General features: G+C 39.0%; 1 protein-coding gene across 5 annotated transcripts in view; it reads right to left on the reverse strand.

Annotated features, from left to right (window-relative positions):
• The window catches only part of clasp1a (cytoplasmic linker associated protein 1a), a 194,121-nt gene that overhangs the window by 132,849 nt on the left and 42,136 nt on the right, over positions 1 to 19,136 (reverse strand). For all 5 annotated transcript variants that reach the window (XM_079254046.1, XM_079254045.1, XM_079254043.1 and 2 more), the window contains 10 exons: positions 8,004 to 8,144; positions 7,857 to 7,930; positions 3,238 to 3,330; positions 3,017 to 3,162; positions 2,495 to 2,630; positions 2,338 to 2,408; positions 1,155 to 1,214; positions 719 to 796; positions 471 to 638; positions 184 to 230 (listed from right to left, as the gene is read on the reverse strand). In XM_079254046.1, coding sequence (XP_079110172.1) covers positions 184 to 230; positions 471 to 638; positions 719 to 796; positions 1,155 to 1,214; positions 2,338 to 2,408; positions 2,495 to 2,630; positions 3,017 to 3,162; positions 3,238 to 3,330; positions 7,857 to 7,930; positions 8,004 to 8,144 — 1,014 coding nt within the window. The remainder of the gene's footprint in view (positions 1 to 183; positions 231 to 470; positions 639 to 718; positions 797 to 1,154; positions 1,215 to 2,337; positions 2,409 to 2,494; positions 2,631 to 3,016; positions 3,163 to 3,237; positions 3,331 to 7,856; positions 7,931 to 8,003; positions 8,145 to 19,136) is intronic.

Below are 19,136 nucleotides of genomic sequence, written 5' to 3' on the forward strand. Positions count from 1 at the left end.
CTCATCCTGCTGCATCCAGCCGTGTGGTTGTGGAAAAGGACGGTGTGGGTACTGGTTCTGGACTGAGGTACCATCCAGGACCCGGTACCGTTGTGGGAGTTGGGAGAAGGGAGACTAACGGAGTCAGTGTGTTTTGAAGGCGTTCTGCTCGCTACAGTCACATGCAGAAAGAAAACGACTCACTCCTGGTGACGCTTCCTCCTATGACGCTCTTCACAGACAGCGGCCGGCTGAAACACAAAGAGGAAGATCTTCACCAACCAAGCCGACCGGAAGGGAAGGCTTCTTCACCGCCTGTTTCCTGACAGATCCATGCAGCATGAAGCCAAACACCTCTAACTACAATGTCTCCTCACTGCAGTCTTATCATGAAGCAGATAAATGAGTTCAAATGAAGAGAAACTTTAGAATCTGGACAGACAAAGACAAGGAATGGAAGCAACGAAGAAAATCCCTTTTACGGATCTTACTTCAGACTCTCCTGCGAGGAAGAGGAGGATCGGTCGGACTGGGGTAGCGACACAATGCTGTCGGAGCTCTTCAGATGAGACTGGAGGGCCTTCTGATAGGTGGACTCCAGAGCCTGGAACAGAAGCTCCGCCTCCCGGCTGTAGTGACCATGGAAACCCCAGTAGCATCTTTGGTGGAAGAGATGAAGACACTTAGCAGAGTTGTAAAAAACGGGACAGAAAGATGAGCTGCAGCTTCAATCGCTTACTTTCTTGCAATGGATCTGGCCTCGGAGTCTGCATCGTGGATACCTTTCTTGATGGTCTCCGTCAGCACCGCAACGTGCCTGGGATAGTACGGGAACATGATGAGGAGGTCGCGGTGGAACCGGGCACTAACTCACTAACTCTCCCAGTATGATCCCCCTCTCATCCACAGGGACTGTGGCCGCCCACTGGAGTGTTCACAGGCTTTTAAAGCTCCCACTGCCGTTGTCATGGTGACGGGGATGTGATGATTGAGGCTCTCGCCGGACTCATTAATTTACCGGGGCTCATCAGCAGTGCACCGAGCCAACGCTAAGCTAGCTAAAATGCCACCGTAGGAGAGGAAGCGTGTCTTCATCACCTCCAGATAAACAAGCTCCCTCCCCCACCATGCTGACTAGTTTTACAGTTCATGTTGGAGCAAGACGAAGAGCTCACCTCTCCAGCGTGTTGGTGTGCCACTCCTGCAGCATGAGGTCCAGGAACTCGTAACAGCGGCTGAGAAGAAAGAGAAAGTTAGCGTGTGCATCGCTGCAGACGGACACTGAGAACGTGAGAAGAGTCACATCCACAGCTAACTCATAACTCAAGTGTCTGACAACACTCTGATGACGTCAACATGAAGCACTTCCGGTGTTCTGGGTGTGTTTGTCATGTTTAAACACAATAGCAGGTCCAGAAAGGCAGAGGGTCTGTTAAAACCAGAATCCCATCGAACCATCATCTCATCTAAACATCACCCTGGAACTACTTTTTACACACGCTAACAGCTGCTAACAATGCTAAACATCACCCTGGAACTACTTTTTACACACGCTAACAGCTGCTAACAATGCTAAACATCACCCTGGAACTACTTTTTACACACGCTAACAGCTGCTAACAATGCTAAACATCACCCAGGGACTACTTTATACACATGCTAACAGCTGCTAACAATGCTAAACATCACCCTGGACTACTTTTTACACATGCTAACAGCTGTGAACAATGCTAAACATCACCCAGGGACTACTTTATACACATGCTAACAGCTGCTAACAATGCTAAACATCACTCTGGAACTACTTTTTACACATGCTAACAGCTGTGAACAATGCATAAACATCACCCTGTACTCCTTTTTACACATGCTAACAGCTGCTAACAATGCTAAACATCACCCTGGAACTACTTTTTACACATGCTAACAGCTGTGAACAATGCATAAACATCACCCTGTACTCCTTTTTACACATGCTAACAGCTGCTAACAATGCTAAACATCACCCTGGAACTACTTTTTACACACGATAGCAGGTGATAACAATGCTAAACATCATCTGACAGGATGTTCATCTTCTGAGAAGTAAAGATGACCTGATAAGATTCTGGTTGGATGTCTATTTTAGAGACTCAACTCTTGTGGAACTGGAGTTGTAACAATGCTGAACCTTTTTGTAACAGGTTAGTCATGGGAACCTAGACTTTGGGCTCCGCAGACCAGAGAACTGACTGCAGACCTTCCCCTGATGGGATGACAGGTGGTCTGCTGATTCTGCCTACCTAAATCCGTCACCTCTGAGTGTGAGCAGATGTTGCTGCATTAGAAAACATCTAGTCAGTCATGGGGTCTCCTTACCGTCTCACTGCAACTGATTTGGAGGTGCAGTTACTGGTGATGATGGGGATGAGACGTGGGTAGTGTGTGTGCTGGAAACAGACAAACACAAGCATCAGTGTGAGAGCGTGTGAGCCCGGAGGGCAGTTATCATGTTGACCTGGTAGTGCTCTCTCACCCTGAGGATGAGGCGGATGGCGGCCACTCCTGACGTGGCCATGACTTTGGCACTATTGGGCACGAGATTGAGCAGAGTGGGCATGATGCTCTCAGCTCCATGGTCAAACTTGTTTCCCAGGACCGAGGACAAATGTCTGACAGAGGGACACAGCGAGACACTGGCTCATTACATCACATGGTTATCTCATGTCTTCTTCCCTGCTTTGACACGCCGCTTCCATCTATTCCTCTCCTCGGTGCTCTTTAAATGTAAATCTGCTCCGCTCCACCTCACTAGCGAAAGAATCGGGATGACGGATGTTTTATGTGCTGCTTGTTTCACACTCCAGAAAGACTGATGGTCATTAGCTTCAGTTGGTAAAACAGAGCGAAACTTCATCAGTTCCACATGCAAGTTAATGTCAGTGCTGACGGAAACTGTGAGGAGCGTTTCAGTCGATTGCTGCTGAAGTCCTGCACTAAATCACACACGTGTTCAGGTTTCTGTTTCATTTCAGGCCAACTCGGTGTCGTTCTTTACCCCAGAGTGATGCAGGCCTCGCGGACCACCTGGGAGCGCAGGTCTTTAGCCGACAGCTTAAAGGGCACCTCCAGAAGCCGCAGCTGCTGAGGGAAACCTTCATACTCTGTAGCCCCTGCCAGCATGAGCGAACGGACCTTTTTCAGCTGAAAAGATGGAAGAAAATAAGAATGAAGCGGTGCTTTGTGTTGGTGGCTTGTGTTTGAAGGAACAGGACTTACCGCCAGCACCCGGTGCTCCCAGTCGTGTTTGTCATCAGACAGCATTTCTCTGATCTTAGTCAGCTGATCCTCCAGCTCTCTGTTAGAGTAGATCTACGGAAAAAGATACAGATATCATCCCTTGTTTCGCGGCAGAAACTTTAACTAAGCCTGCCTTTAGACTGTTCGGCTTTCATTGTGTCTGGACGGCAGGATCAACAGAGTCGCCGCTGCCGTCTGCTTAAACTACAGAGAAACAATGATGCAGTCTGGGTGCTATGCTGCTGTATCCTGGGAAACACGCAGACCCAGTTTTATTCCTGTTCCCATCCCAGATTTCTGGGTTTAAAGAGACTAAACAGCGCTGGGAACGTAGTGCAGCTGGACGCCAGCTGTTCGAGGGGAGACTCCACTCAGTATCCTCCACATCCTCTGGTAAAACCGGAAAAGATGGAGGACGTGGTGGTTGGAGGCCCTGACTGATGACTGACGGAGAGGACCAAAGACCTGATGGGGCGGAGCTCGGTCGTCAGGAGATCGGCATAGCAACAGAGATCGGAGTAGAAACGGAGATCTAGAGATTGAACGTGTGACTCTGGTTTTATATACAGAAAGAATCCCTGGGCTTCATTCAACATCTTCTGAATCTTCTTGAATTTGTTCTTAAGTTGCCTTTCACTTTAGGAAAACCCCACGTTAGAAACATGAACATCTTCCTAAACCACAAAATTGTTCCTATCTTTCTCATTAGATTGGTGAGTGGTTGGCTCTATGGCTAACAAACCACTCACTTTAGCGCACAAAATCTTCCCAAACCACTGTTTTATATATTGTATTTATTTTTGGGATCTTTGGCTTTCTGTTTACTGACTTAAACAGCTCAAGCACTCGGTTTTAGCATGGCTGCTAGCTCTCTTCCCACACCCCGGTCCCCTGCCTTTTCTTGCTCAGTGTGTCTGATGTTTAGCTACTCCTCCGCCTCCTTTAGTGATAACGGTAGGTGTATTAAGTGTAGCAGCTTGGCAGCCTTGGAGGCGAGGCTCTGTGAGTTAGAAGCCCAGCTCCGCACTCAGTTAGGGAAGCAGTTAGTTAGCAAGCCCCCATTAGCCAGTGCGGAGCTACCAGCCAGGGCAGCCATCCCGAGCCGTCCCTCAGCAGTTCCCGCGCAGCCGGGAGCCGAGGCGGGCTGGACGACGGTCAGGCGGAAGCGTAGCCCCAAACCAAAACCCACTGGCCACCACCGACCTGTTCACGTTTCTAACAGATTTTCCCCGCTCGGCGACACACCCGCTGAGGCAGAAACCCTGATTATAGGTAGTTCCATAGTCAGAAACGTGGCTCTAGAGACACCGGGGACCATAGTCAAATGCATTCCTGGGGCCAGAGTGGGCCACGTCGAATCGTATTTGAAACTGCTGGCTAAGGCTAAACGTAAATACCGTAAGATTGTAATTCACGTCGGCGGTAACGACACCCGGTTACGCCAATCGGAGGTCACTAAAATTAATGTTGCTTCGGTGTGTAACTTTGCCAAGAGCATGTCGGACTCCGTAGTCTTCTCTGGTCCCTTGCCAAATTTAATCAGCGATGACATGTTTAGCCGCATGTCATCCTTCAACCGCTGGTTGTCTAGGTGGTGTCCCGATAACAACGTGGGTTTTATAGATAATTGGAGCGCTTTTTGGGGAAAGCCTGGTCTTATTAGGAGAGATGGCATCCATCCCACGTTGGATGGAGCCGCTCTCTTATCTAGCAATATGGACTCTTTTATTAGTCAGCTAAATTGACAACTCAGGGTTGGGACCAGGAGGCAGAATTGTAGTCCTACACACTTTTCTGCAGCTTCCCACCTGCCGCCGCCCACCCAAAACCCCATTCCGACCTTATACAACTCCCCAGCAGTAAGAATTAAACAACACAAAAACACTTTTGGGGTTAATCGTGAAAACCTCATAAAAATAAAAACAATGGATCTAATAAAATCTGAAAATAAGACAATAAAGTGTGGCCTACTGAATATTAGATCCCTCCCAAATAAGTCTTTATTAGTCAATGACTTGATAGGTGATCACCACATTGATTTATTCTGTCTTACGGAAACCTGGTTACAGCAAGAGGATTATGTTAGTATTAATGAAGCTACGCCAGCTAACTATTTAAACTTTCACATTCCTAGAACTACAGGCAGAGGAGGAGGTGTTGCAGCTATTTTTCAGTCAGAATTATTAATTAATCCTAAGCACAAAACTAACTATAAATCCTTTGAATTCCTGACATTAAATTTATCTCATCCAAAATGGAATTCAGAGAAACCGCTCCTTTTAGCATTAGTGTATCGCCCACCTGGACCTTACTCCGAGTTTCTGACCGAATTCTCTGATCTCTTGTCTGAGTTAGTGCTGACTACTGATAAGGTCATTGTACTAGGTGATTTTAATATTCATGTTGACGTTGAAAATGATAGTTTAAACATTTCCTTTAGCTCTATTCTAAACTCAATTGGGTTTTCACAAAATGTCCATGGAGCCACTCACTCTCATGGCCATACTCTTGATCTGGTTCTAACATCTGGTATTGAGACTGATAAGCTCAAAGTTTTTCCTCAAAACCCTGTCTTGTCCGATCACTTCTTATTAACCTTTGAATTCACTTTATTTAATTACTCACTGACCAAAAATAAATTCTACTATAGTAGATGTTTATCAGACAATAATATTACAAAATTTAAACAATCAATTGAATCAATTTTTTCCCCTCTACCATGTGTCAACATGACTGAGAGTCCCCCTTTAAGCTCTATTTGACTCGGACCTGTCTTTTGGCCCACATATTAAGCAGGTTACTAAAACAGCCTTCTTTCATTTACGTAATATAGCCAAAATTAGGGACATTCTGTCTCAGAGTGATGCAGAAAAACTGGTTCATGTTTTTGTTACTTCGAGACTAGATTACTGTAACTCTCTATTACTGGGTTGTCCTAAATATGCCCTGAAAAGCCTTCAGCTGATCCAGAATTCTGCAGCCAGAGTCCTGACCAGAACCAGCAGGAGAGATCATATTTCTCCAGTTTTAGCCTCTCTTCATTGGCTGCCTGTTGAATCTAGAATAGAATTTAAAATCCTTCTCCTTACATATAAAGCCCTCCACAGCCAGGCACCACTATATATCAAAGACCTAATAAGTCTCATTCGGACAGAGACCAGTTCTTAGAACGAATAGCGTTCTAAGAACTGTCCTTCGCCAGAGAACCGTGTCACTTTGCATTCGGACATGAGTCGGAGACCCGATCGCTACCGATCTGACGCAACCATCTGCGACAGTGACGTGTTATTTTAGCGCCATTCAGCAACAAAACAAACCGCGAAGAGGAAAACACCACAAAGGAGCAAAAATGGAGAGCGACAAGGCCATCGTGTTGGTAACCTGCTTAACGGGTTTATTAATCATGAGGCATCGCTTCATGCGGCTAACACAGATGCTGGCTCTGACTTCGTCGTCCGTCCACTTATCAACTGCGTTCTCCATGCTTCCGTAAACAGTGGTTTTTAAAAATGGCGGGGTCTGACGATGCGGAAATTAAGTAACAGCGCTCAGCGCGAGGGCGTAGCTATCACCTACGTCAGCCTGCTTCGTCAGATGCGTTCCTAAAGAACTAAGGAAAGACCCGGAAGTTGAGTAAGAGCTGAAATGGTTATAGGAACTCAGGGTCATGGTCCCTAAGTTCCGATCTGTCCGAATGCGCGAAAGAACTGAAAAGGTTAGAGGAACGTCAAATGGTTCCTACAGTGAGAAAGAGCCTATAGTTCCTTATATACCAAGCAGAGTACTTCGTTCGCAGACTGCAGGCTTACTTGTGGTTCCTAGAGTCTCAAAGAGCCGAGCAGGAGGCAGAGCCTTTGGTTATCAGGCCCCTCTCTTATGGAATAAGCTCCCAGTTAGTGTTAGGGAAGCAGACACCCTCCCCACCTTTAAGACTAGGCTGAAGACTTATCTTTTTGATAAGTCCTATAGCTAGGGATGGTTAGCATCCCTTAGTTATGCTGCTATAGGTTTAGACTGCTGAGGGACATTTCCTGATACACTGAGCTTCTTTCTTTTTCTCTTTATCTCTTTCTTTTATCCCCCCACCCCCCCCCCCCATAACAGTGTTGCATCATTAACATGTATGTCTCCTGAGTCTCAGTTGGACTCAACTCAATCTGTTGTTTTCCTTATATAGGCTATTATGAATTGGCTTTCATTATATTTTCCCCTCTGTCTGTAAAGCGTCTTGAGATGGCATTGCCGTGATTTAACGCTATATAAATAAAGTTGAATTGAATTGAATTGGTGAAATCTCTCCTGGGCTGAAAGGACAGCACAGCTGGCTCAACTTTGCAGGTAACCGTCCAGGAAAAGCCCGTAAAACGGTCATAAGACTGCTGGCTGTGTAAAACAGACTAAGACTGAGCGGGAGAAATGACATGAAGGAATGATGAATAAAAACTAAAGAAAATGATACAGATGTGCACCGAAGCCGGATTTTCCAGACGTTTTGGTGGAACTTAACTAAACTGCCGAACCAATGTAAGAAGATTCGTGGGAAGATGTTGCTGCATGAGGCCCGTGGGTCTTATCTGGTTCTTAAAGGGTTAACGAACCTGGACCAATGGCACGTCTTCAAAGGCTTTCATGAAATCCTCTTCGTCCACAGCTCCTGCTCCTGCTTCTTTACCTGGTAAAGCAAAAAGCAGCTTCAGGGAGGAAGACTCTGGGCTCTTCATCAGTCATGTGACCTGCCGTCTTACCTGGGAACTTTGTGGTAGAAGCGGAGCTGGGTCTCCTCACAGAGCTCATCATAGTCCTCCTCCCACTGGGGGGGGCTTTGGAGGATGAAGAGGAGGAGGACCTGCCTCCATCCACAGAGTCCTCATCCTCAAAGTTTTTATCTGCAAAACAAGGAGATGAAGAGGAGGATGAAGGCTGTTTATATCATCATCATCATCATCATCATCACATCTTCCTCCTGTTTAAATCATCATCACATCTTCCTCCTATTTAACCATCATCATCATAATCACATCTTCCTCCTATTTAATCATCATCATCATCACATCTTCCTCCTATTTAAATCATCATCATCATCATCACATCTTCCTCCTATTTAATCATCATCATCATCATATCTTCCTCCTATTTAACCATCATCATCACATCTTCCTCCTATTTAACCTTCATCATCATCACATCTTCCTCCTATTTAACCATCATCATCATCACATCTTCCTCTTATTTAATCATCATCATCATCATCATCACATCTTCCTCCTATTTAATCATCATCATCATCACATCTTCCTCCTATTTAATCATCATCATCATCATCTTCACATCTTCCTCCTGTTTAAATCATCATCATCATCACATCTTCCACCTATTTAAATCATCATCATCATCATCATCACATCTTCCTCCTATTTATATCATCATCATCATCATCATCATCACATCTTCCTCCTGTTTAAATCATTATCACATCTTCCTCCTATTTAACCATCATCATCATCATCATCACATCTTCCTCCTATTTAATCATCATCATCATCACATCTTCCTCCTATTTAAATCATCATCATCATCATCACATCTTCCTCCTGTTTAAATCATCATCACATCTTCCTCCTATTTAACCATCATCATCATAATCACATCTTCCTCCTATTTAATCATCATCATCATCACATCTTCCTCCTATTTAAATCATCATCATCATCATCACATCTTCCTCCTATTTAATCATCATCATCATCATATCTTCCTCCTATTTAACCATCATCATCACATCTTCCTCCTATTTAACCTTCATCATCATCACATCTTCCTCCTATTTAACCATCATCATCATCACATCTTCCTCTTATTTAATCATCATCTTCATCATCATCACATCTTCCTCCTATTTAATCATCATCATCATCACATCTTCCTCCTATTTAATCATCATCATCATCATCTTCACATCTTCCTCCTGTTTAAATCATCATCATCATCACATCTTCCACCTATTTAAATCATCATCATCATCATCATCACATCTTCCTCCTATTTATATCATCATCATCATCATCATCATCACATCTTCCTCCTGTTTAAATCATTATCACATCTTCCTCCTATTTAACCATCATCATCATCATCACATCTTCCTCCTATTTAATCATCATCATCATCACATCTTCCTCCTATTTAAATCATCATCATCATCATCACATCTTCCTCCTATTTAATCATCATCATCATCATATCTTCCTCCTATTTAACCATCATCATCATCACATCTTCCTCCTGTTTAACCTTCATCATCATCACATCTTCCTCCTATTTAACCATCATCATCATCACATCTTCCTCCTATTTAATCATCATCATCATCATCATCACATCTTCCTCCTATTTATATCATCATCATCACATCTTCCTCCTATTTAACCTTCATCATCATCACATCTTCCTCCTATTTAACCATCATCATCATCACATCTTCCTCTTATTTAATCATCATCATCATCATCATCACATCTTCCTCCTATTTAATCATCATCATCACATCTTCCTCCTATTTAATCATCATCATCATCATCTTCACATCTTCCTCCTGTTTAAATCATCATCATCATCACATCTTCCACCTATTTAAATCATCATCATCATCATCATCACATCTTCCTCCTATTTATATCATCATCATCATCATCATCATCACATCTTCCTCCTGTTTAAATCATTATCACATCTTCCTCCTATTTAACCATCATCATCATCATCATCACATCTTCCTCCTATTTAATCATCATCATCATCACATCTTCCTCCTATTTAAATCATCATCATCATCATCACATCTTCCTCCTATTTAATCATCATCATCATCATATCTTCCTCCTATTTAACCATCATCATCATCACATCTTCCTCCTGTTTAACCTTCATCATCATCACATCTTCCTCCTATTTAACCATCATCATCATCACATCTTCCTCCTATTTAATCATCATCATCATCATCATCACATCTTCCTCCTATTTATATCATCATCATCATCTTCACATCTTCCTCCTGTTTAAATCATCATCATCATCACATCTTCCTCCTATTTAAATCATCATCATCATCATCACATCTTCCTCCTATTTATATCATCATCATCATCATCATCATCACATCTTCCTCCTGTTTAAATCATTATCACATCTTCCTCCTATTTAACCATCATCATCATCATCACATCTTCCTCCTATTTAATCATCATCATCATCATCATCACATCTTCCTCCTATTTAATCATCATCATCATCACATCTTCCTCCTATTTAATCATCATCATCATCATATCTTCCTCCTATTTAACCATCATAATCATCACATCTTCCTCCTATTTAACCTTCATCATCATCACATCTTCCTCCTATTTAACCATCATCATCATCACATCTTCCTCCTATTTAATCATCATCATCATCATCACATCTTCCTCCTATTTAATCATCATCATCATCATCACATCTTCCTCCTATTTAAATCATCATCATCATCTTCACATCTTCCTCCTGTTTAAATCATCATCATCATCTTCACATCTTCCTCCTATTTATATCATCATCATCTTCACATCTTCCTCCTATTTATATCATCATCACATCTTCCTCCTATTTAACCATCATCATCATCACATCTTCCTCCTATTTAATCATCATCATCATCACATCTTCCTCCTATTTAAATCATCATCATCACATCTTCCTCCTATTTAATCATCATCATCATCACATCTTCCTCCTATTTAAATCATCATCATCATCATCACATCTTCCTCCTATTTATATCATCATCATAATCACATCTTCTTCCTATTTAATCATCATCATCATCATCACATCTTCCTCTTATTTATATCATCATCATCACATCTTCCTCTTATTTATATCATCATCATCATGACATCTTCCTCCTGTTTAAATCATCATCATCATCATGACATCTTCCTCCTATTTATATCATCATCATCATCACATCTTTCTCCTGTTTAAATCATCATCATCATCACATCTTCCTCCTGTTTAAATCATCATCATCATCACATCTTCCTCCTGTTTAAATCATCATCATCATCACATCTTCCTCCTGTTTAAATCATCATCATCATCTTCACATCTTCCTCCTGTTTAAATCATCATCATCATCACATCTTCCTCCTGTTTAAATCATCATCATCATCACATCTTCCTCCTGTTTAAATCATCATCATCATCACATCTTCCTCTTATTTATATCATCATTATCACATCTTCCTCCTGTTTAAATCATCATCATCATCATGACATCTTCCTCCTGTTTAAATCATCATAATCATCACATCTTCCTCCTGTTTAAATCATCATCATCATCACATCTTCCTCCTGTTTAAATCATCATCATCATCACATCTTCCTCCTGTTTAAATCATCATCATCTTCACATCTTCCTCCTGTTTAAATCATCATCATCATCACATCTTCCTCCTGTTTAAATCATCATCATCATCACATCTTCCTCTTATTTATATCATCATTATCACATCTTCCTCCTGTTTAAATCATCATCATCATCATGACATCTTCCTCCTATTTAAATCATCATCATCATCATCACATCTTCCTCCTGTTTAAATCATCATCATCATCACATCTTCCTCCTGTTTAATCATCATCATCATCACATCTTCCTCCTGTTTAAATCATCATCATCATCACATCTTCCTCCTATTTAATCATCATCATCATCACATCTTCCTCCTATTTATATCATCATCATCACATCTTCCTCCTGTTTAAATCATCATCATCATCATCACATCTTCCTCCTGTTTAAATCATCATCATCATCACATCTTCCTCCTGTTTAATCATCATCATCATCACATCTTCCTCCTGTTTAAATCATCATCATCATCACATCTTCCTCCTATTTAATCATCATCATCATCACATCTTCCTCCTATTTATATCATCATCATCACATCTTCCTCCTGTTTAAATCATCATCATCATCATCACATCTTCCTCCTATTTAACCATCATCATCATCACATCTTCCTCCTATTTAAATCATCATCATCACATCTTCCTCCTATTTAAATCATCATCGTCATCATCATCACATCTTCCTCCTGTTTAAATCATCATCATCATCATCACATCTTCCTCCTATTTAAATCATCATCATCATCATCACATCTTCCTCCTATTTAACCATCATCATCATCACATCTTCCTCCTATTTAAATCATCATCATCATCATCACATCTTCCTCCTGTTTAAATCATCATCATCATCACATCTTCCTCCTATTTAAATCATCATCATCATCATCACATCTTCCTCCTATTTAATCATCATCATCATCACATCTTCCTCCTATTTAACCATCATCATCATCATCACATCTTCCTCTTATTTATATTATCATCATCATCACATCTTCCTCCTGTTTAAATCATCATCATCATCACATCTTCCTCCTATTTAATCATCATCATCATCACATCTTCCTCCTATTTAATCATCATCATCATCACATCTTCCTCCTATTTAACCTTCATCATCATCACATCTTCCTCCTATTTAACCATCATCATCATCACATCTTCCTCCTATTTAATCATCATCATCATCATCACATCTTCCTCCTATTTAATCATCATCATCATCACATCTTCCTCCTATTTAATCATCATCATCATCATCACATCTTCCTCCTATTTAATCATCATCATCATCATCACATCTTCCTCCTATTTAATCATCATCATCATCACATCTTCCTCCTATTTAACCTTCATCATCATCACATCTTCCTCCTATTTAATCATCATCATCATCACATCTTCCTCCTATTTAACCTTCATCATCATCACATCTTCCTCCTATTTAACCATTATCATCATCACATCTTCCTCCTATTTAATCATCATCATCATCACATCTTCCTCCTATTTAACCTTCATCATCATCACATCTTCCTCCTATTTAACCATCATCATCATCACATCTTCCTCCTATTTAAATCATCATCATCATCACATCTTCCTCCTATTTAATCATCATCATCATCACATCTTCCTCCTATTTAATCATCATCATCATCACATCTTCCTCCTATTTAATCATCATCATCATCATCACATCTTCCTCCTATTTAAATCATCATCATCATCACATCTTCCTCCTATTTAATCATCATCATCATCATCACATCTTCCTCCTATTTAATCATCATCATCATCATCACATCTTCCTCCTATTTAATCATCATCATCATCACATCTTCCTCTTATTTATATCATCATCATCATCATCACATCTTTCTCCTATTTAATCATCATCATCATCATCACATCTTCCTCCTATTTAATCATCATCATCATCATCACATCTTCCTCCTATTTAATCATCATCATCATCATCACATCTTCCTCCTATTTAATCATCATCATCATCATCACATCTTCCTCCTATTTAAATCATCATCATCATCACATCTTCCTCTTATTTATATCATCATCATCATCATCACATCTTTCTCCTATTTAATCATCATCATCATCATCACATCTTCCTCCTATTTAATCATCATCATCATCATCACATCTTCCTCCTATTTAATCATCATCATCATCATCACATCTTCCTCCTATTTAAATCATCATCATCATCACATCTTCCTCTTATTTATATCATCATCATCATCTTCACGTCTTCCTCCTGTTTAAATCATCATCATCATCATCACATCTTCCTCCTGTTTAAATCATCATCATCACATCTTCCTCCTATTTAATCATCATCATCATCACATCTTCCTCTTATTTAATCATCATCATCATCATCACATCTTCCTCCTATTTAATCATCATCATCATCATCACATCTTCCTCCTATTTAATCATCATCATCATCACATCTTCCTCCTATTTAATCATCATCATCATCATCACATCTTCCTCCTATTTAATCATCATCATCATCATCACATCTTTCTCCTATTTAATCATCATCATCATCATCACATCTTCCTCCTATTTAAATCATCATCATCATCACATCTTCCTCTTATTTATATCATCATCATCATCATCACATCTTTCTCCTATTTAATCATCATCATCATCATCACATCTTCCTCCTATTTAATCATCATCATCATCATCACATCTTCCTCCTATTTAATCATCATCATCATCATCACATCTTCCTCCTATTTAATCATCATCATCATCATCACATCTTCCTCCTATTTAATCATCATCATCATCACATCTTCCTCTTATTTATATCATCATCATCATCATCACATCTTTCTCCTATTTAATCATCATCATCATCATCACATCTTCCTCCTATTTAATCATCATCATCATCATCACATCTTCCTCCTATTTAATCATCATCATCATCATCACATCTTTCTCCTATTTAATCATCATCATCATCATCACATCTTCCTCCTATTTAAATCATCATCATCATCTTCACATCTTCCTCCTATTTAATCATCATCATCATCATCACATCTTCCTCCTATTTAATCATCATCATCACATCTTCCTCCTATTTAATCATCATCATCATCATCACATCTTCCTCCTATTTAATCATCATCATCTTCACGTCTTCCTCCTGTTTAAATCATCATCATCATCATCACATCTTCCTCCTGTTTAAATCATCATCATCACATCTTCCTCCTATTTAATCATCATCATCATCACATCTTCCTCCTATTTAAATCATCATCATCATCACATCTTCCTCTTATTTATATCATCATCATCATCTTCACGTCTTCCTCCTGTTTAAATCATCATCATCATCATCACATCTTCCTCCTGTTTAAATCATCATCATCACATCTTCCTCCTATTTAAATCATCATCATCATCACATCTTCCTCTTATTTATATCATCATCATCATCATCACATCTTTCTCCTATTTAAATCATCATCATCATCACATCTTCCTCCTATTTAACCTTCATCATCATCACATCTTCCTCCTATTTAAATCATCATCATCATCATCACATCTTCTTCCTATTTATATCATCATCATCATCTTCACGTCTTCCTCCTATTTATATCATCATCATCATCACATCTTCTTCCTATTTATATCATCATCATCATCTTCACGTCTTCCTCCTATTTATATCATCATCATCATCACATCTTCTTCCTATTTAATCATCATCATCATCACATCTTCCTCTTATTTATATCATCATCATCACATCTTCCTCTTATTTATATCATCATCATCATGACATCTTCCTCCTGTTTAAATCATCATCATCATCATGACATCTTCCTCCTATTTATATCATCATCATCATCACATCTTTCTCCTGTTTAAATCATCATCATCATCACATCTTCCTCCTGTTTAAATCATCATCATCATCACATCTTCCTCCTGTTTAAATCATCATCATCATCACATCTTCCTCCTGTTTAAATCATCATCATCATCTTCACATCTTCCTCCTGTTTAAATCATCATCATCATCACATCTTCCTCCTGTTTAAATCATCATCATCATCATCACATCTTCCTCCTGTTTAAATCATCATCATCATCTTCACATCTTCCTCCTGTTTAAATCATCATAATCATCACATCTTCCTCCTGTTTAAATCATCATCATCATCACATCTTCCTCCTGTTTAAATCATCATCACATCTTCCTCCTGTTTAAATCATCATCATCTTCACATCTTCCTCCTGTTTAAATCATCATCATCATCACATCTTCCTCCTGTTTAAATCATCATCATCATCACATCTTCCTCTTATTTATATCATCATCATCACATCTTCCTCTTATTTATATCATCATCATGATCATCACATCTTCCTCCTGTTTAAATCATCATCATCATCATGACATCTTCCTCCTATTTAAATCATCATCATCATCATCACATCTTCCTCCTGTTTAAATCATCATCATCATCACATCTTCCTCCTGTTTAATCATCATCATCATCACATCTTCCTCCTGTTTAAATCATCATCATCATCACATCTTCCTCCTATTTAATCATCATCATCATCACATCTTCCTCCTATTTATATCATCATCATCACATCTTCCTCCTGTTTAAATCATCATCATCATCTTCACATCTTCCTCCTGTTTAAATCATCATCATCATCACATCTTCCTCCTATTTAACCATCATCATCATCACATCTTCCTCCTATTTAAATCATCATCATCACATCTTCCTCCTATTTAAATCATCATCATCATCATCATCACATCTTCCTCCTGTTTAAATCATCATCATCATCATCACATCTTCCTCCTAATTAAATCATCATCAGCACATCTTCCTCCTATTTAAATCATCATCATCATCATCACATCTTCCTCCTATTTAACCATCATCATCATCACATCTTCCTCCTATTTAAATCATCATCATCATCATCACATCTTCCTCCTGTTTAAATCATCATCATCATCACATCTTCCTCCTATTTAAATCATCATCATCATCATCACATCTTCCTCCTATTTAATCATCATCATCATCACATCTTCCTCCTATTTAACCATCATCATCATCATCACATCTTCCTCTTATTTATATTATCATCATCATCACATCTTCCTCCTGTTTAAATCATCATCATCATCACATCTTCCTCCTATTTAATCATCATCATCATCACATCTTCCTCCTATTTAATCATCATCATCATCACATCTTCCTCCTATTTAACCTTCATCATCATCACATCTTCCTCCTATTTAACCATCATCATCATCACATCTTCCTCCTATTTAATCATCATCATCATCATCACATCTTCCTCCTATTTAATCATCATCATCACATCTTCCTCCTATTTAATCATCATCATCATCACATCTTCCTCCTATTTAACCTTCATCATCATCACATCTTCCTCCTATTTAATCATCATCATCATCACATCTTCCTCCTATTTAACCTTCATCATCATCACATCTTCCTCCTATTTAACCATTATCATCATCACATCTTCCTCCTATTTAATCATCATCATCATCACATCTTCCTCCTATTTAACCTTCATCATCATCACATCTTCCTCCTATTTAACCATCATCATCATCACATCTTCCTCCTATTTAAATCATCATCATCATCACATCTTCCTCCTATTTAATCATCATCATCATCACATCTTCCTCCTATTTAATCATCATCATCATCACATCTTCCTCCTATTTAATCATCATCATCATCATCACATCTTCCTCCTATTTAAATCATCATCATCACATCTTCCTCCTATTTAATCATCATCATCATCATCACATCTTCCTCCTATTTAATCATCATCATCATCATCACATCTTCCTCCTATTTAATAATCATCATCATCATCACATCTTCCTCCTATTTAATCATCATCATCATCACATCTTCCTCTTATTTATATCATCATCATCATCATCACATCTTTCTCCTATTTAATCATCATCATCATCATCACATCTTCCTCCTATTTAATCATCATCATCATCATCACATCTTCCTCCTATTTAATCATCATCATCATCATCACATCTTCCTCCTATTTAATCATCATCATCATCATCACATCTTCCTCCTATTTAAATCATCATCATCATCACATCTTCCTCTTATTTATATCATCATCATCATCATCACATCTTTCTCCTATTTAATCATCATCATCATCATCACATCTTCCTCCTATTTAATCATCATCATCATCATCACATCTTCCTCCTATTTAATCATCATCATCATCATCACATCTTCCTCCTATTTAAATCATCATCATCATCACATCTTCCTCTTATTTATATCATCATCATCATCTTCACGTCTTCCTCCTGTTTAAATCATCATCATCATCATCACATCTTCCTCCTGTTTAAATCATCATCATCACATCTTCCTCCTATTTAATCATCATCATCATCACATCTTCCTCTTATTTAATCATCATCATCATCATCACATCTTCCTCCTATTTAATCATCATCATCATCATCACATCTTCCTCCTATTTAATCATCATCATCATCACATCTTCCTCCTATTTAATCATCATCATCATCATCACATCTTCCTCCTATTTAATCATCATCATCATCATCACATCTTTCTCCTATTTAATCATCATCATCATCATCACATCTTCCTCCTATTTAAATCATCATCATCATCACATCTTCCTCTTATTTATATCATCATCATCATCATCACATCTTTCTCCTATTTAATCATCATCATCATCATCACATCTTCCTCCTATTTAATCATCATCATCATCATCACATCTTCCTCCTATTTAATCATCATCATCATCATCACATCTTCCTCCTATTTAATCATCATCATCATCATCACATCTTCCTCCTATTTAATCATCATCATCATCACATCTTCCTCTTATTTATATCATCATCATCATCATCACATCTTTCTCCTATTTAATCATCATCATCATCATCACATCTTCCTCCTATTTAATCATCATCATCATCATCACATCTTCCTCCTATTTAATCATCATCATCATCATCACATCTTCCTCCTATTTAATCATCATCATCATCATCACATCTTCCTCCTATTTAAATCATCATCATCATCTTCACATCTTCCTCCTATTTAATCATCATCATCATCATCACATCTTCCTCCTATTTAATCATCATCATCACATCTTCCTCCTATTTAATCATCATCATCATCATCACATCTTCCTCCTATTTAATCATCATCATCTTCACGTCTTCCTCCTGTTTAAATCATCATCATCATCATCACATCTTCCTCCTGTTTAAATCATCATCATCACATCTTCCTCCTATT

This window comes from Telmatherina bonti (genome assembly GCF_933228915.1).
Source record: "Telmatherina bonti genome assembly, chromosome: 15".
NCBI classification, from domain to species: Eukaryota; Metazoa; Chordata; class Actinopteri; order Atheriniformes; family Telmatherinidae; genus Telmatherina; species Telmatherina bonti.